The 21,269-nt window shown below is 38.3% G+C and overlaps 1 protein-coding gene across 1 annotated transcript; it reads left to right on the top strand.

The window, feature by feature from the left end:
* The first annotated feature begins 2,529 nt into the window (after positions 1-2,529).
* LOC110452676 lies at positions 2,530-5,829 on the top strand. Its single transcript, XM_021501327.1, has one exon. The coding sequence runs from the start codon at positions 2,530-2,532 to the stop codon at positions 5,827-5,829; it is 3,300 nt and encodes a 1,099-aa protein (XP_021357002.1).
* The last annotated feature ends 15,440 nt before the right edge of the window (positions 5,830-21,269 follow it).

Here is a 21,269-nt window from a genome sequence, read left to right as displayed (position 1 = left end):
CATCAGAAGAAAACTTCCGATTGTGTGCAGCTGATTTTTTCTTCTCTTTTTGTCGCTTTATTTGAGGGGGAATACAACAGAATAAGGGTTCCAATATTCCCCATCTTGAATCATATTTTCCCCTTATCAAATCTGACGGATGCTCTCCTTTCTTATTCGTTGAAAGGATCGATGAAGGGTTTCGGATATGCGTGATCAATAAATCAATAGCTTTCCTGGATTGACTACCGTCTGGCTGGCGAAGGACTAGATGCAGCAGCCCGTCTCCATTTTTGTCTTGTGATGTGGGATCACACAGATTGTATACTTGTGGATCTTCATGGAACTTCGTTAACAGCAATTCAAAAGCCTCGAAATGTCCTGGAATTATCAGAAGAAAAGTTGTTGTAAATCAACGAATGGTTGCAAAACACTTGTCAATGTGCTTATAATGATGGTTTAATTATATATGTGTCATTTAATGAATAGAGGAACTTACATTCGTGTTCATGTCATACTGAATTAGTTGAACGAGTTTAATAAATTCAGTATGACATTGATTCGAATGTAAGATTTTTTTTAATCACATAATTTAAAATAAAAACTTCAAACACAATAATGTAATCTATATATGTGTCACCAAAGTACCCCGATCACAGTTTTGTCGTTCCGCGCAGTGCGAAATAGTTCCAGATTTTGTTTTTAGTAATGAACAATTTCAAATGCAATGAAAATCAATAATGACAAAATAGCCATTTTAAATTCATTTTAAATAACAGTAAACATATAGTGTGGTATAGTATATATCGGTATACCTGTAGAGCCGTAAGAATATGTTCCCACGGTTTTGTTCAATCGTAACACATTTAAGATTAAATGGATCAATTATGGGATAAAATTAAGTAACTCCATATTACTTGAAATTGACGAAGTAGTGTTTTGGAAGATATATTATAATCGGCTGTATTTGTCCAATGCATTCATTTTGAAAGTCGAACCTAATTAGCTTTGATTCACAAGCATACATAATCACATGTTCCAGAATGGTTAGCGATACATAATGACGAAACACGTGTTCCAGAAGGGTAAGTGATAACTTCATCACATGTGGCACCCTTCACGATGTCTGCCAACAGTTATAGGAAAGTGTGCATGACAGTCATAGGGACATCCGACATGGTCTATAATCATGATAACGTCATATATAAACAGAGGAAACTAGGTCAGTTTCACAACAACAGAAACTCAACAAAAGTCTCGAAGTCTCTGAAGGATAAAATTATAACTACTCCAGAGTGGAAGATGACGTGGGCTGAAATATGGAGAATGGAGCCCTTCCGGATATCATTTCTGCTACGATCCGTGTATGACACGCTACCATCTCCTGTTAACCTGCATCAGTGGGGATTGACGGAGGATCCTTGCTGCAAGCTATGCGGAGGAAGAGGAACAATGGCTCATATCTTGTCTGGTTGCAAAGAAGCACTACGACAGGGTAGATACCGATGGAGGCACGACAACGTCTTGCGGGTCCTAGCGGATATCCTTGAAGTGGAGAGAAGGAAGAAAAGAACTGGTGTAAGAACAAACCAGGCTGGTATCAAGTTTGTGAAACCAGGGGAGAAAGCCACAGTGAAGCCTCGAAGCACCTCATCCATCTTTGAACGGGCGTCAACATGGGAGATGAAGGTTGACCTTGACAGGAAGCTTGTGTTTCCAGGAATAGTGGAAACAACACTGAGGCCTGACATGGTAATCTGGACAGAGCAATCCAGACACCTCATCGCCATAGAGCTCACCGTACCATGGGAGGAAGGCTGCGAGGAAGCTCACGAGAGGAAGAAAGCCAAGTATGATGAGCTGATGGAAAAGTGCAGGAGCAGAGGATGGACAGTATGGCTCTTTCCAGTGGAGGTTGGCTGTAGAGGTTTCCCCGCACAGTCAGTGTGGAGGACACTACGGTCAATAGGACTCACTGGGAGGGCAAGAGCTACCGCCATCAGACGATTGGGAGAAGCTGCAGAGAGAGCATCGTGCTGGCTATGGCACAAACGAGATGAGCCGATGTGGAAGCCGACATAGACGAGTAGTGGTTTGGCCACCACTACTGACCCACCAGCCGGAGGATGTAGTGATTAAGGGTCGAAACATCTGAAGAGGGCTGGCCATCACCTGATGACGTCAAATGAGGCTTCGCGACTAGAATGACAGCAGTGACGGACTACAAGTCAAGGATGTCACAAGATGCAGAATCACCATCATCTGTAAGCAATCATCATTTTTCTGAGAAATCAGTGACTTCCAGGAAAGGCTGGATGGAAACTGGGGAAGACCAGTGACGCTGGAGAGACAGATGACATCCAGAAACAGACTGGAGCAGGGTACTTTGTGTCAGCAACTCGAAGTATAGCTCCCGCAAGGGGGCACCTATATCAAGCTACAGAACAAAGAAAAGAGCAACACCCCCAGAGCCTCCCGAGAGGGGGGGAGGATGAGAGGCTCACTCGGACAGATCAAACGGAAACGACCAGGACACGGACAAACACAACGATGATCCAAACAACGTTAAGTGGAGAGCCAGTCGAAGCACGATGCCATTGTGGAAAGATATGCAAGAACAGCAGAGGGCTGAAAATCCATCAGGCAAGGACCAAATGTGGCCATAGGGAGATACTAACGCAGCGCACAGATATCAGCAATGAATCTGGTGAGACGCAGGAGGAACTCAGTCAGGAGTCAAACCATAGTACAGAGAGCCTCCAAGCTTCGGTGTCGCCAGATGGCAGCATTGGTAACTTGAATGAAGCGAGCGCCCATGGTGTTCAAGCAGTGAGGGACAGGAGATTAGACAAAGTGCAGTGGCCCAAGACAAATGACGAGGCAGCTTGGCGAAATCTTGATCAGGACCTGGAGGCTATTTTGGAGACCACTCTACAGGGGAATGTGGAGAGGAAAGTAGAAGCACTGACGTCAATTGTGTACAGTGTATGCAAAGAGCGATTCGGAGTGGAAACATCCAGAACACAACCCAGAGCAAAGACAACAAAGGAGAACAGGAGGGAACGTAAGATCAAACAACTACGAAAGGAGCTGAGGGAATTAGGAAAGAGGTTTAAAACAGCACCAGAGAGTGAAAAAGTTGGGATACAGCAGATAAGAGACGACCTTAGGGAGACACTTCGCCGCCTAAGGAATGCAGAAAGACTAAGGAAGGGAAGGAAGGAGAGAGCGAAGAGAAGAGCAGATTTTGTTAAAGATCCATTCCAGTTCTCAAAAACTTTGCTAGGAGCAGAGAGATCAGGCCATCTGGAAAGCTCGAAGGAGGAAGTGGAAGCTCATCTCAAAGGTGTCCATTCAGACAACAGGAGAGCAGAACCTTTAGGATATTGTCCAAGAATCTTAGAGGTAGAGGCCCCAAGTGCACCATTGGATACCAAACTTCCTACCTGGAAAGAGATTCAAGATGTGGTGAAAAAGGCAAGATCAGGATCAGCCCCAGGACCAAGTGGGATAACGTACAGGGTTTACAAGAAATGTCCAAGACTGCTAAGAAGACTGTGGCAGCTAATCTGTAAAGTATGGAAGAAAGGGACCATACCGGCGTGCTGGAAGAAAGCAGAGGGAATCTTTGCTCCTAAAGAGAAAGACTCCAAGACAGTTGAACAATTTAGGACCATATCGCTGCTGAGTGTCGAAGGAAAGATCTTCTTCTCGATACTTGCCAAGCGCATGACAGCCTACATGGTGGAAAACAGTTACGTCGACACCTCAAGTCAGAAGGGAGGAATCCCTGGGTTTTCAGGATGCGTAGAACATACAAGCGTCATCAGCCAACTGATCAGAGAAGCCAAGCAGAAAAAAGGTAACCTGACAGTGGTATGGTTAGATCTTGCAAACGCCTATGGATCTGTACCACACAAACTGATTGAGGCAGCCCTGGACCATTATCATATTCCGGAGCACATCCGGAAAATGATAATGAGCTACTTCGGAGGGATACAGTTGCGGTTTACAGTTGGGGAAAGCACTACAGCGTGGCAAGACCTGGAAAAGGGAATAGTTACAGGATGTACCATTTCACCTATACTCTTCATCATGGGAATGAATATCATCATCAAGGCAGCAGAGAGAGAAACCAGAGGACCTAGAATGGAGTCTGGCATCTACCAACCAGCCAATAGAGGCTTCATGGATGACCTAACGATCACTACCACCACACATGTACAGGCCAGATGGGTCTTGTCCGCGCTGGAGGAGGTAGTTACATGGGCACGGATGCAGTTCAAACCTCGGAAATCACGTTGCATGATTATGAGGAATGGCAGACTCAGCCGACAGTTTGTACTGAAGGTCCAAGAGGAGGAGATACCTTCAATCATTGGCAGCCCCATAAAGTGCCTAGGGAAATGGTTTGACGACACACTCAGTGACAGCCAGAACCACAAGAACACCCAAAGCCAAGTGCGCCAGTGGATGAAGAAGATCCACAAGTCGGGACTTCCTGGAAAGTACAAAGCATGGATATACCAGCATGGCATGCTACCAAGGCTCACATGGCTGCTGCTACTGTATGAAATACCAACCTCAACAGTAGAAGGGTTAGAGAAGATGGTGAATGGGTACCTGCGGAAGTGGCTTGGGGTCCCACCAAGTTTCACATCAGTTGGGCTGTACAGTTGTTCGGCAGAACTACAACTACCATTCAAATCGGTCGTTGAAGAGTTCAAGGTAGCAAAATGCAGGCTGGTGATGACTCTGAGGGACTCCAAAGACGTGAAAATCAGCGAGGCAGGGATACAGACAAGAACAGGGAGAAAGTGGTCAGCAAGCACTGCAGTTGGTGAAGCAGAGAGTATGCTCGAGTTGAAGGATATCATCGGGAATACCTGCGTCGGAAGACAAGGAGTTGGCTTCTCTCATTTCCAGCAGTGGGAGAAAGCAAATACCCAAGAAAGACGGCAAATGGTGCAGAAAGAAATCAGAAGGATTGAGGAGGAAAGGAGGAGAGGGAAATCTGTAGAACTCAGCAAACAGGGTGCGTGGACCAGATGGAATCTCCCAGAGAGGAAGATGACGTGGGCTGAAATATGGAGAATGGAGCCCTTCCGGATATCATTTCTGCTACGATCCGTGTATGACACGCTACCATCTCCTGTTAACCTGCATCAGTGGGGATTGACGGAGGATCCTTGCTGCAAGCTATGCGGAGGAAGAGGAACAATGGCTCATATCTTGTCTGGTTGCAAAGAAGCACTACGACAGGGTAGATACCGATGGAGGCACGACAACGTCTTGCGGGTCCTAGCGGATATCCTTGAAGTGGAGAGAAGGAAGAAAAGAACTGGTGTAAGAACAAACCAGGCTGGTATCAAGTTTGTGAAACCAGGGGAGAAAGCCACAGTGAAGCCTCGAAGCACCTCATCCATCTTTGAACGGGCGTCAACATGGGAGATGAAGGTTGACCTTGACAGGAAGCTTGTGTTTCCAGGAATAGTGGAAACAACACTGAGGCCTGACATGGTAATATGGACAGAGCAATCCAGACACCTCATCGTCATAGAGCTCACTGTACCATGGGAGGAAGGCTGCGAGGAAGCTCACGAGAGGAAGAAAGCCAAGTATGATGAGCTGATGGAAGAGTGCAGGAGCAGAGGATGGACAGTATGGCTCTTTCCAGTGGAGGTTGGCTGTAGAGGTTTCCCCGCACAGTCAGTGTGGAGGACACTACAGTCGATAGGACTCACTGGGAGGGCAATAGCTACCGCCATCAGACGATTGGGAGAAGCTGCAGAGAGAGCATCGTGCTGGCTATGGCACAAACGAGAAGAGCCGTTGTGGAAGCCGACATAGACGAGTAGTGGTTTGGCCACCACTACTGACCCACCAGCCGGAGGATGTAGTGATTAAGGGTCGAAACATCTGAAGAGGGCTAGCCATCACCTGATGACGTCATCTATAAGCAATCATTACAGTACAGCAAACATGATCAGATGCTTAACCGTGATATGCTTTATTTACATGTCAAATACTGTTAGCTGCGAATAGGTTACGTGCCGGTCCGGTCCGTATCTTCCAGACATGCGCCATATATGCCCAGCACGTATAATATTAATTTTACTCCCGATTAAAAATAAATCAGGAAAATCTCGCCTCTATTACACTCGATCTGTATTATTGATGATATTTTGATACCGTACTAATCTATTTACAGAGTAGAATGAGATAAAAGCATTATGATATAACCATTTATATATCCTCTGCCATATCAACCCTCAACCAATAACTGACCTAAAGGGAGATTTCGTGTTGATATGAAACTTGTCATACGATAACATCTAAATATACACTTTGTCGTCATTGAACCTCACGTATGTTGGACCAGTTTATCACATGGATGTAATAGTATATCAAGTGTTTGTAATTGTTTATCAGGTCAATGTGATTTCACTTGAATTTAGTAAAAGGCATTTATTAGTTTTCAGGAACATTTATTCGAATAAAATACACCCTCGGCGTAGCAAATTTTTAAAATCGTAGCTTTCAGGAGACGCCAATACATGAGTACAATATGAGGTTATAACAAACAAAAACTGACCTTTTTGAAGCGCGATCGTTAATGCAGCATGTACAGGCGTGTCACCGCTGTATATGGTTAGGTGTCTTTGATGAGCGCCCCTCGACAGTAGTAAGGGGAGGATCCTATAGTGGGCATTTTTGATGCACGCGTTGATACAATTTTGACCCTCTGAAGATTAAAGAAAAAAAAATCAATAAATATTATTGAGATTATTTAACTCATCGATAATTATAGCTATGGGATCGCACGACGTTACACGTTGTGTGGTGTGCGCACGGTGTGTGCAGAATGTGCGCACCATGTGCGAATGATGAAAATCTGAAAGATTATTCCTTGCGCGCATTTGTGATTACGATGGACGAAAGTTGTGCAAAAACAATCGTGGTTGGTGTAAATTGAGGAATGGCTTAACAATATATATGGTTTCGTGTTTAAAAATAGAAACTTATTTTAGTATGTTTCTGTATTCTAGCTACATCTATATGCTACATGTAGCTTTCTATCTATTTATTTTTTATTTAGAAATGGTGTTGTTTTGTGATGTTTAAATGACCCAAATCACGCATGTTAAATTACAATACATATAGACACTGTCCAATATACAATTAAATATTACCACTTTGAAAATATATCTGAACCGTAGTTTTCCTCTCACCCGGGGCACTTACGTAACTCGCCAAGGTGTGAATATTCAGGGGAAGGGGAGCTATAGACCAAAACGAATGCAACTAACAAATGCCTTATGTCAAATTGTGTTTTCATAACGGTCATATGGAATCACATATCATCTCTCTGTGTCAGGCACACTCCAGTGAAAACTCCGGTCACTCATCAAATTGTTATTTATCTGTTCTGTTACCTGAGCCAAACCTATTCNCCACCCCCCGTAAAATTCAACACTTGTTCGGAGAGAAGCGCATGTGACGGGGCGAGCGATTGGTTGTTGTGCGTGTTGTGGCGTCTTAAAACTGTCTATACAATATCTTATATATTACGAAAAACATTTGTTTTATAATATAATTATAAAACATATGGTTATAGTTACTTTAGTAAGTTCAGCAGATATTGGACTTCAACATTCAATATATAAAACAATGAACAGCTGTAAATATAACAATGTAAGTATTTGGTGTTTGTTTTTTTATAAATCAATCGGACATTGCTTATAGCAAAAAACAGTTGTTTTATAAATATGATCTTCAATACATTTCCCCTTTATAAACGATTCATGAAAATCGTTATTCATTTGTAATGTTTCAATTTTCTGTACATTATTGGTATAACAAGAATATATTTCCTAACGAAGACGGATAAGTATTAATCCTATTTCAAATTATACAGGGGTATGATTACTTACCATTCGGTATAGTTGCTCCTATATCCAATAAACCCCTCATCAAATTGTCCAATCTTTTTGTATTTCTTAGAAACTGTGGATCTCCCAGAACAGTCACCAAACATATGTCGCCTACGAGATCCATAAACGTTTCTTTGGAGGCATTTAATTCACGGTGTTTACGGACTATACTGAAAAACGGGAACCATTTTCTCATGTCCAGTAGACCTTTCAAAATCTGGTTCAGGTAGCTATCGGGAACTTGTATCAGGTCTGCGGGAATGTCTAAATAATATACAGCATATAAAATACATTAAAACGTATATTCAACAATATTCATCTAGAACCATGATATATACAACTCACTCTTGTAAGCTAGAAAATTCATTAAAAAAATGAAATTTTCGTACGTTTTGATTTGTTTACTTTTATCACGTTGTATCCAAATCCCTTCGAAAATCTCAGAATACGTTAATGATAAAAAGGGAGCGATACAACGAATTATTAACGTCACTCACGCTTTGAAAATTAAAACAAAAGTTGGTAAGCAGTGACACATATAAACTCGCGGCTAGTACTCGTCATTATAGTAACCGACTGCAACTTATTGAAATACCTCTGAAACAGGCCTGCTTACAACAAACTGATAACGAAAAGAATGTAAACTCAAAGTCTATGTTACGCTTTGTTTTCTACCCATTTTTCAAATATTGCAAATTCAAGTAGCGGGAGTGTATTACCCGGATCTGGACATCCACTCAGGTCAGTCCTTCCCACTGTATTGTGGTATGCAATTAAAGAACTAATTAAGTTAAAATGCCAATGCAATATATGACGTCTTTTTTTCTTAACATAACCATATATCTTTGGTGACTGATTGACATATCGACATGCTTCTTATCCGTATCATCCGTAAACAGATGTACAATGTTTTTATTGTTTTACGTCCTATTAACACCTATGTTATTTTAAGTACGGGTCAGTTTTTAGTGGTGGAGGAAAGCCGTAGTACCCGGAGAAAACTACCGACCGTCGGCCAGTATTGGCAAACAAAAAGAGGTTAAAAGTAATTAAAGAAAAATCCAATAACTCGCTCGTTTTTTGTTCTAGCTTGTTGATGCAGTAAATCAATCAAGGTAATAATTTTACTTGACCATATGAAAAGGGAAAAAAGGAAAATTACCCTACTAACCGGATGTCCATCTTGTAATCGAATGAATATTTAATACTGAACACACTGCGGGGTGTATCGAAACTATCCGTTATGATACAATAGGAACAAGGCGAAGTTCTGTGAGCAATCCATATTCCATGCATAACCCCACTTCAGGACAATCTTGAAATGAAAATGAACTATGGACTATTTCAATGTATAAATTAGAAGGCCCGACACCCTGTCATCCGAAGATGAATCCACAAGCAGACATTGGCAATGTTAGATGACAGAGTACATGAGAAAGGTGAAGTATTGGATTTACTGACGAGCTGACGGACATAGTGTAAATATATAAATCCTCTCCGGTAGTACCGTTCGGCAACTAATAGACATTTCTCATTTTGAGGCAGACCTAGAAACCGACATTTTTTAAATACATCAGTGTTAAATATTCTTGTTCTCCTGGTCGCAAAAACACAAGATAATTCTCTTTAAATGATTCTTACTTACACTCATTAACGTTACTATGCCGCGAATAAGCATCGTTTCGTCCCACCACCTCTCTTCGGGAGTTTTCTCTACAGTCAGATATTGTTATTGTTATCTATATATCATCATTGTCGCACTGGGAAAATACCAGCTTTTCCCTTTAGATTTGTTAGCTCGGGTAATGTTTAATTATCATTCTGCTTGCAAATAATGCAACAGAGGTCCTATGTGAGATACTTAACGGAGATATTGAAATATAAATACTACTGTTACAGTTTATGTATGTGAACATGCATGTATGTATGTATGAGTGTATGTATGTTTGTACATGTATATATGCATGCATGTGTGTATGTATGATGTCACCCATCATCATTGGGACTGATATAATTATTATGTTCCTAAATCATATATGTAAATATTCATAGTTAATTATATTGTTATTGTTTGAGATGTACCTCCTGGGAGAGGGCGGGTAAAGGCTTTGCCTGTTGCCAAATTCCCATTAAATCTGATTGATTTAATAAAATATTTTGAAATGAAATGTATGTGGCATATATACAATGCCTGCAGTGAGCATACAAAGACTTAACGACTGTGGTCACAAATATTGTATCAGGCGTTGCAGAAATGTCGTGCAAAGGTGTCATACGATGTAACCTGTGGTCAGGTACAAGTGTGTGTACACACTGTAACATATAATATACGCTACGTTCGACATAAAATAAAATCAATTTTGAAATGACACCTGTATTTATTTATATAGGTCTCGGTCTCTGCAGTCCGTGCTTGGTTTACCTCAAAATGAGAAATGTCTAATAAAAGGAATACAAACTTACCTGAATCACCAGCGTCATCTAGGTTTGTGCAAATTTGATTGATGGTCTTTGAGATGTACTCGTTCGTGGAAAGGGCAGGTGCGCTTTGTAAAAGTGATTTTAATTTTTTGCTCAACGTTTTACATTCAGTTGCCTTTTTCTACAACAAAAGAGAAATATTTGATTGGAATCTTCTTAAATGTAAAGATGAAAATGTTAGGTCATTAAAATAATACAAGTTATCGATTTTATAAAATTGATTTTTTTGTTATCACAATGTACATGTAGCTGTATCAAAAACATATTATGAACTTAGTTATATAGAAGTTAATTGAATGTGAGGATTTATGACATGTTTTACCAAAACTTACCTCCCGAGTTTCGGTAGGATTATCTCGGCTACGCGGATTAGTGTTGGAGAGTTTTTCTTTGCTATGATCATGGTGTTTTTTTTCGAAATGGGCATGCGAACGATGTTCTTTCTCACAACCGTCATCGTCAGCTGTCGATGTATCGTCAAACTGCTCATCAGAACCCGCAGACGGTGTATCAGATGTAACACTTACCTTCTGCTCATCAACCTCAACTGTATGGTGGTCGATAACATCCTGTTCGCCAGAAGAATATATGATGTCGTTATCACTGGAGAACATATCTACTGCTGAAAATGCGCCAGTGCTGTCTCGTAGAAAGTTCTTACTGGTAATTTCGTCCAGTAACACATCTTGTTGTGTTATGCTTTCTTGTGATGATTTGGACATGATTTCATTACAAGACACGTTGCTTCCTAGCTGTCTACAAGATGAATCGTTCTCTGGTGTTTTCCCTGTTTGAGGGTTGTTGTTGTCAATGTTCTCTGTTGATACTGGCGACGGACTGTCATCTCTGTCATCATGTTCTTGACAGGAAGTTATCCTGACATTTTTGTCTGCATTGTCATCTGGGGATATAGGTTCGAATAAGTTATCTTTGTTGAATGATGTATGCACAATTTTTTCAGCAGTGCTTGAACACTGCAACTCTGCAAATGCAACTCTTTTCTTCGAAACTTTTGGAGACTTCTTGAGGAACTCCTGCGATTGTGTTACGCTTTCTTGTGAAGATTTTGCCATGATTTCATTACGAGTCACGTCTTGTCCTGCCTCACTACTATTTGATTCGTTCTCTGCTTCGTTTAGAGAAACTTCGAATTCCATCTCTCTTTCATCTGATTCGTTTTCTGATGTTCCTGCCCCTTTAGGACTGTCGTTGTCATTGTGCTCAAATTGACCTAACGTCGGACTATCGTCTCCAAATTCATCGGAAACGTTGGAAGTCTTTACAACGTTTACGTTTACATTGTCAGCATTGATATCAACTCGAGAAACATCATCCCGGATACATATAGTATTCTTAGTATCACATTCGTTAGACGATATGTCTGTGAATTGGCTACCTTGTTGCTTGGGGAGACGATTTTGTGAATTTATGTTATTGGTTTCTAGGTTGAATTCAATCGGTTTTTGTTTGTTTGGTACAGATTCAACTGGAATATATTCACTTGTGATTTGCCCGTCTATGTTGAGATTCCTGGAAGATTCTTCGTCGATATCTTGAAAAACCGAAATCGGTGGCTCTTGCAAAGGCTTCTCTTCTTCTTCAGTAACAGGAACAGGTTGTTCTTGATTGTTTGTGGTCTTATCTTGAAAGGAATTTTCTTCTGCAAGGGTGACCAAAGATTGACAACAGTCATTATATTTGTGACCTTCTTGGATGCCAACAGTCACCATTTGTAACTTTTCCATCCTGTTCTGCAGAAACAAATTCGTAGTGTCCTCTACCGTATTGTTGTCCGGTTTGTCGTCCTCCGTTGAACATGTCTGTGGTGACAACGTACCAGCAATCGTTCTTTCCGTTGTCCCTCTTTCTTGTACTTTGGTATCATCTTGTGTACTGTCTTGGAGTTCCTCAATATCGTCTTCACTTCTGGCAATAGCAACATTGTCGTATATCTTATTCACTGCTTGTTTCATCTTCGTTGCTGTCATTCCTGCGATAAATTATTCCAATATTACTTAGATTTAAACAAGGGGACATACATAATTATTAGTTTTAAATTTAAAAGAAATGCTCACATATTTTACATTTGAGAATCAAAGTAAATTTGCAACTTACCGGAACAAATAGAATTGTATTTTTGGTGACATTGAAGAAAATCTTTTTCATCTCTTAAAAGGTATGAACCTGCCGTTTTCCCCTCAATATTCTTCGCTGTTTCATCGACTCCAGCTTCAACAAGTAACGTCATGACATCTAGGCGGACTAGTGGGGAACATTTCTGACACTGTGCTGCCATGTGTAGAGCAGTATTACCAAGGCAATCTAACAAGCCCCTGAGTTCTCCAGGACGTACTATATTTCCAAATACGTACTCCAAAAGGCCCATCACGCCTAAATTTATTTTACAAAATACGTTGTTTAGGGAAACCTTTGGTTTCCTTGATAGTTTCGAATATATGCTCGTACAAATTTGTTCATGGAGTTCATGAACACCGTGAAGAATTAAAAAAATGTTCATTCAATTTTACCATATCAACATTATGTTGCAAAACCAATTATTTGCACATATCTTGTGTAATTAATACATGTTAAAGAAATCTATTTCAGGAACCTTTTTAGATAATTTTTGATATTAAGATAATATAGCATTGCTTTAAACACATGTATAAACTATTAGAGCATAAAAACATATTCACATTAAATAAAATTCCAACAGAAATTTTGTTGTTCATATTCCAAAGGAGAATGTTTTGTTAGTATAAATTTAAGTGCACGTGTACCTGCTGCTAGGGACATCCTGACAACAACATGGATGTACGTATCACCGGCCTGTGACGACATTGTGTTATGATCGCTGCCATAGCGAAGGAAGCACGTGACAAGGTCCAATATCCATGTCTCGGCAGTCACGGCGTCCAGATCACACAACGGCTGTAGATCGAAATCAATTTCTGGTGGATGTTGGCCAACTTTCTGAAGCTGTGAATACGCTATGTATGCTGCGTTAAACCTCCTGGTCTTCGTTAGTTCGTAAGCGACCGTAGCCCACGTATGACCAGAGATCTTTCTCAAGACACCAGTTTTGACCAATACTGTGAAAAAGATGTATTACAATAACCATTTATGATGCTGTCGCTTTATTAGCATCAGACCTAAAAACGTCTACTTTGAATTCAGTAAATGGAAAGTACCTTTCTGATAAAATAGCTACAAATTGTATACCTTCCGAATGTGGCAAATGAAGTGTTTGATTTATATCTCATAGTGTTGTAGCTATAACTTCGTAATATTCTATACCCCTCTGGTAAAACATTTAATCAAATAATGTACTCACACTTATTGTTCCTGCTACAATAGTGCACCAGTAGGTCGATCAATATTTCCTGCCTTTTTTCCTCCAGGCAGCACAGATCTATTGCAGTTGAGAGGGCGCAAATACCAGGATCATACATTGCCATGGAAACATACGATTTCCCTGCCAGCCAATGTGCCTTCAACACAATATTAAGTGATATTTGAAATATGCTTAAATTATTCACAAAATTACAAAAAAAACTCCAATATCTTATAAAAATATAAACGATCAGTTTGCAGATTAAATACATCGCAGTGATGTGCCCATTGAATATAAAAAACAACTTTTCACGAATGGAAAAATGCTGTTTGAAGTAAATAAGTACTATGTTCCTGTACTCTTGGTCCGTCAGGATATTGCTGTGAAATCACGAGATGCCTACAAGGTGATAACACGGAAGGTAATTATAATATAGTCAGATGAATATTTTCATGATAACCAAAAATAAATGTTGCTCACCGTTAATGAATCATTTCTTAATTCGACAGCTTTCACCGCATTAGCCAACGCCTTCCCTCCATCTGACAGTCGTAGATACTGCTGAGCTCTTCTCTCGTATAGTGTGTAAACGTCGCCGGTTCCGGGTATATCTGATGTCGGTTGTGCCATTTTGTCAGTGGCTGCGTACACTTCCGCTTCCTCCGTGTCATCATCATCTGAATTCATTTCCTAATATGAAATATATCATTAAATAACACTTTTTGAAAGACATGGAAATAATCACGGTAAACTTTTGACATATCCACAATAAACTTGGGATCAAGGACAAGAAAGATTGTAGACATATACATTGTATATACCGGAAGTATACCGAGAAACCCTATTCGATAGTATATAACCTTAAAATATATTCATATAGTATATAACCCTAAACTGTATTCCTCTGGTATTTTTCAGATTACTAGCAGTTTAAATGAAAATCATGTAAATGTAAAAACAGATTTCCCAAAGAGATCATGAAGACCACCATAACACTTTCAATATCCTTCATCAACGAAAAAAAACCCACGGTAGCATAACTATATGTTCATATAGTATATAACCCTAAATTGTATTCCTCTGGTATTTTCCGGATTACTATCAGTCTGAATGTAAATCATGTAAATGTAAAAACAGATTTCCCAAAGAGATCACGAAGACCACCATAATCCTTCATCAACGAAATTATTTCCAAAAACGACTTAAATATAAGAGAGAATGATGGTGGATCGAAATTCTAGTATCAGTATTTATTCGTATATTATTTTGAAATTTAGCATGTATTGGAGAATATTACAAGGGATACTGACCTGAAGATATACTTTTGTTTGTGATGTTGGTAATATTTTCACTCTAACCCATGATTAGCTGGTAACGCCGTTTAACTGTTATACAAAAGGTTAAACATAATTACATGTAATGGAATTAACGAAGGATTTTTTGGCTGCACAAATAAAGTTTCCATTTTAAAGCGAAAGCACCAACAGGGTTTGTTCACAAAGAAGTAAACTCTCGTTCTAAGGGAGGTAAGCGGTATGAACAAACCAGAGATATCAAAGGTCGTATATACCAAAAGATCTTTGGACCTCAAGATAAATAAAAAGTGGCTGAGGATCTATCATTGTGTGTGTGACTTTGATCTTAACGGCTAAACAGACATTGTATCACATTTACAAATGATAATATATCGAGATTTTCAATGGGTCAGGGGTTACATTCAGAATGCATCGAAATCTTTCTGTAACCAGATTTCATAAACGCACTTCTTTTTATTTTGAATTCACAAACTAAAACGTAAGCATTAAGCATATAATTATAATATATCGGCATCATCTGTTCACAATCTTTTTTTTAAAGTGGTTTAATGAGAATAAGAAAATACCTTAGGGATATTTTGAGAGTGCTCAAAATAACATATCAGTGTTTTTTAAATGAATAACACTTTTCTAATGATAATTGATATGTTATTTTGAAGATGCTATTGATTTAGAATAAATACCTGAAATTGTATTTCACAGAAGTTAGTTGACTAAAGCGTGAAGTTCCCTTCCCACCTCGACTGGGGAGACATTTTTGTTTATACAAGTAAAACACGTTTGCGCATGCTCAGTTAGTTCAAAGTTCACCAACAAAATTACTGATTCAGAACGCCAATAAAACATTTAATCCTATCAACTTCCCGGCATGAGGAGTACCTACTTTATTATCATGAAGGAATTTAACCGTAATTATGACTAATTACCTAACTAAATAGTCCTTCTATCATAATTAAATGTTAAAGCTGCAATAAGAATGCATATTTAATTGATCGTCATCTTAATTACATATATATACCAAATTAATTTAAAAATAAGCTTTAACAAGTTTTCTAACAAAATTGATATGCATTAAAAACATCAGAGTAAACACCAAAAGAGTACTTACATAGCACAAACAATAGATAATACATTACTGTACCTTAAACACCTTGTATGTTTTCAAGGGTCTCCATGTTAATATTTCCTTAGTTCAAGGTTATCGATTTTGAGTTTAAATTATGGGTTTGTCGATACTTTGGTAGTTTCTTGCAGTTTTGTTTTGTCTATTGACACAATGTATGTCCCTAATAGGTGAACAGTTATATGACTCATATCTAGCTGTACCATTATAATACCAGCGTGTGTAACAGCACAAGGCCCAGCCAACATATATCATTATGCATTAGACCGAAAATAAATGTCTTTGTTCTGTACCTATATTTATCCGTTAACTGGTTGACACTAGATATGTTAGACCACCAGCTGTTTGATTGATTTTTTTACCACCGTCCCAATCTTGAACTACATGTATGTATAGGAAAGTTTTATCTGGCACGACCATGTATTTTAAAAAACTTTCTAGCATGTTCCATTTGTAACACACATATTTATACAGTCGACGAAGGAAATGCATTTGTATTTACAGTATTTTCATGCATATGAACACTCTTAACAAATAATTTCTTTATACAATATTATTATTCAATTACCAAAACAACAAATAATAAAACACCTTTGGTTTGTGTCTGAAATTCTATAACAAGACGATAATACACATGGCAGACGATGATCTAATTTAAAAGATATACAAAGCACTTATAAAAGGTAAATTATAGGCACAATAACGTCGACTCATAGGTTTATTGATTATATTACCTGTGTACGTGATAAGCGATAGATAATATATTACGTAGGCCGACAGTAGCATGTGTTTGTTCTCTACCTAAATGTATATCCTTTAACTGGGTGATATTAGATATAACTGACCACGGAAGGTTTAAGGATAACCTTACCACTGGCCCTGTCTCTCTACATATATATATCCAAACAAAATTCAGGGGAGACATTCGAATGAAGACATACATTTGCCGTTATGAAAACTACAGGATAACTTTATAGTATTAGGAACACTCTTAACAAATGAATTATTCCAACAACAATAATATTCAACGAGTAAAATAAAAAAAATCCTGAATATCTATAACAAGACGATCATACACGTGACAAACAAAGGGAACCCGATTTTGAAATAAGCTTTCTGTGGCTTAATGTTTCCAAGGGTAAAACAAAATACGTTAAACTTTGTAAATTACCTATTTATATGAATTTTTTTTGTTGTGTATGCCTTTTTCATGAATAAATATTATCACTTTTAGTATTATTATAACGACGAACTATTTTTAAAGGTAAGACTCAGTACGTGTACCACCAACAATAGCAAAGCCTGTGTTGTGTACACTTACATAACGGCATTTTTATCGTTATACTGTATAACGTATATATATCTTCCTGTTTGTAACAGTGCAACAATAAACGTACACCACATACATCATTCAGTGTTAAACTAAACAATTAATTTCTATTGAAAATATAGAATATATACCTTAACACATTGGCTGTATATCGTATATGCAAGTTTTTCGTTATTAACTAAACACGTGTATCAAGGTAAATGGGTTGCTAATATTAGAAACTGTATTGTGTACATCAAGGATAACAGAAACGGTAGCATAAATGTCATCTAAGAAAATAGGCCTGTTACATGCATAGCAAAAACCCTCAATAGTGAGATTAAATTTCATAACAATCCGGACTTTCGGGTAAACACTTCTTAGTGCCGATTTATTAGTAAATAGTTTATGCTTAAATGAAAGGAGGGGAGGAACTAAAAGTGTAATCTCTGGTCACACTTTGATACCGTCCTGTCGAACCCAGACAATTTAAAGTGTCATACCAAAATTAACTAGATCTCCTTTAACGTTTTTATTCAAAAGTAGTTACACAATTTGGATTTCAAGCTTCTTGGTCACTAGCATTACCAATGATTCATAAAAGGACGAAACAAAGTATTTTGTAGTTTAATTAAATTTTGCCATACTGGCATAATTCTAAATGTGAAAGGAGCAATAGCATGTGTGTGTGTGTGACGTGCATCCTATAGAATAAAACTTATAAAAACATATAATACCCTACTCTACCTGCTATGGTTTATAATGGCAGCATTTGAAAACAGGAAATAGTCAGATAAAACAATGTTCGTTTATTAAGATGACACTAATCTTATAAAGACCCTACATGTGTTGCGATTCGTAATATTTGCCAATATTTTTTTTTACATTATGCTGATCTTGAGCACCGAGCAGATACAGACACACACGGACACAGTCGTCCAAACCAGACGCGGAATAATAGGCAGACAATATTATATTGAACTGAGAAACACATTGATACACGAGAATATAATTTAAGCCTGTTTATGATATAAAAGATTAAACTCGTGTCATACTGTCTGTTTGATAAAGAAAACAAAACAGTTACACAATACTATTGTGTAACAGCGGAATTATCTATAAATGTTTACTGTTATTAGGGTTTACGGACGGTAGAATCAGAAGGTGGGCCAAAACAGTAAAATGAATTTACTCAGTATGTTTTGTTTGCAAAGGAACAAGAAACAGGACTTAAAAAGCCAAGAAGTTCATCACCATCCGGGTTTAAATCGACCACGTATGACATAACTGTACGTGAAAATGTTAAGTAACACCAGTATATAAACAGTCGGATAACATACCTTGACCGCAGATCATGAAGTCCCACCCTATTTTCGTATTTCGCCTTCATCAATATCTGTTTAGACACCTGTAAAATGTCACAATCACAAATGTCGTGTTATCAGCTGTTAAAAATAGATTATTCCAGCAATAAAAAAATATTTATCAATTGTAACAAAGAAATCAATGTCTTTGTTTTGTCTCTTTATACATCAATAATCAGTCGACAATTCGCATGTTTTTTAATACAAACAAGAGGTAAATGACAACATGGACGTTTGACCAAGGCCTTCAATATAGTATGTTTTGACAAGTAAGTTGACAATACTTTGTACCGTATTGACAAAAGAAAAGGAAAACTGACAATGCTTATATCATGCCGTCCTATTTCCATGTAGTGTAAACCAAGCAGCAGATATATGACACCTATTGTATATAATCTTTATTTCATTTCTTTTTGCGTTAACAGTATACTATACAGCGATACATGCTATACCAGATACGACCCCTATCTAATACGGCAATCTCATACTTATAAAAAGATTTTATACTATAGCCTTAACAGCAACATAGTACTAGAAAACAAAGGTACAATATGCATTTATTAACATTGAAGTACCTCCGTGTGTTCTCCGTCGTCGAATTCACAAATTCAACTGACAATTTCAATCAGTGCCAATATTGTAAACCGATGCAAATCTATGCCAAATCGTAATATTGTAGGTGCCACGTAAAATAGATCAGTGTGCTCAAAAGGTCAAGAATCTCATCAACTTCCGGGTTTAAATCGACCACGTAGGACATAACTGCACGTTCAAATGTCAGGTAACAACAGTATATATACGACACTATAATGAACAGTCGGATTACATACCTTGACCACAAAGCAAGAAGTCCCGCCCTATTTCGTATTTCACCTGCATCAATATCTGCTATACACACCTGTAAAATGTCGTGTTATCAGCTGTTTATATCAATTCACAATCAGGACATAGTTACTAGGGGGCTATACAAAGCAAAATCGAAAGAGAAAGTAGATGGATTTCTGGCAGGCATTATCATTTTAGATAGCGGTTTGATATTAGTTCCAATAGTGCAAAGTATATTGTAGATCATAATATACATTCCTGTGATATTTTAGCTATAGTTATATTGGAAATTACAGAGAGAGCGTCACCATAACATGCTAATATGTATATTGTATATTCAATCGCTTTATTGAACTGTAACAAAAGCAAGAGAATACAGAAGTGACCTTGTAAACTCATCAATATATTCAGCTTCATATCAAAACATAAACAACTCGGCCAAAGAAAGGGCACTGTTTGTTACCATGGGAATGCCTACAGTCTGCTTGGAAATCTTACGACCGAACTTAACGAATATATTGTCAACCGAAAACTCAATCATTCTCGGAGTACCATCCTCAGTATATTTCAGTTTGGTCTTTGTTGTATTTACAATACGTGGCATGTGAAAGGTATATAACGATTCACTAACTACTCCCAAGATATTTAAGGTGAATAGCACGTATATTACGGTTCACTACTTATGCACATGCCATGTTAGGTGAATAGCGGATATACTACGATTCACTAGCCATTTACAAGCCAAACAAGATGAACAGGAGATAATTTACGATTTGCTAGCAATTCATATGGCACGTATAATACGATTCACTTACCATTCACATGCGCCTCAAAAGCTATTCACTAGCTATTCCAATGCCACGTACGGTGAATAGGAGGTATATTGCGATTCACTAGCTATTTACATGGCACAAAGGGTGAATAGGAAGAATATTACGACTAACTAGCTATGCGCATGCCACGTAAGGTGAGTATGGAGTATATTACGATTCACTAGCTATTCACAGGTCATGTATATTCCGATTCACTAACCATTCCCACGATTCGTAAGGTGATTAAGACGTATTTTACGATTTAATAGCGATTCATATGGTAAGTAAGGTAATTAACGGATATAATTCAATACGATTCACCAAATAAGTCATGTTATTGCGTACAGAATTGTTTGCTTGCTGTGCAAAGCATCTTCATGCTTACGTTGGTGCCAATCTCCTAGAGGTTATAACTATTATCATTCAATGTATCCGCTAAGAAACGAATCCAGGACCTTTCATTACTATTCTGATGCTCTACCGCTCAACGCTATTAGATGTTCATCCTAGTCGGCCTATATTTTACCAGGATGACAAGTCTCTAAGTAAGAGACAGTGTTTATTGCTGCTATCGTAACAAAATTGTAAACACACCACAGTGAACAAAAGGCATTCCTACCACTCTGCTTTTATTCTGCATGCAATTATTATTCTATCACACGGAGCTGATGTATACCTATACATATTAAATACTTTGCATAAGACATGTATCAGTTTTCTAAAACGGGTTTGTTATGCCTGGTTGCATAATCAGGTATCTACACCATAACAGGGCAGGTGACACACATAACT

Source organism: Mizuhopecten yessoensis, unplaced genomic scaffold, assembly GCF_002113885.1.
Source record: "Mizuhopecten yessoensis strain PY_sf001 unplaced genomic scaffold, ASM211388v2 scaffold6799, whole genome shotgun sequence".
In the NCBI taxonomy this organism is placed as follows: Eukaryota; Metazoa; Mollusca; class Bivalvia; order Pectinida; family Pectinidae; genus Mizuhopecten; species Mizuhopecten yessoensis.
This window is presented reverse-complemented; position numbering and strand designations above follow the sequence as displayed.

Bases quoted from the DNA above. Each gene is read 5' to 3' on its own strand.
- LOC110452676 (XM_021501327.1), top strand. From the start codon at position 2,530: ATGATCCAAACAACGTTAAGTGGAGAGCCAGTCGAAGCACGATGCCAT.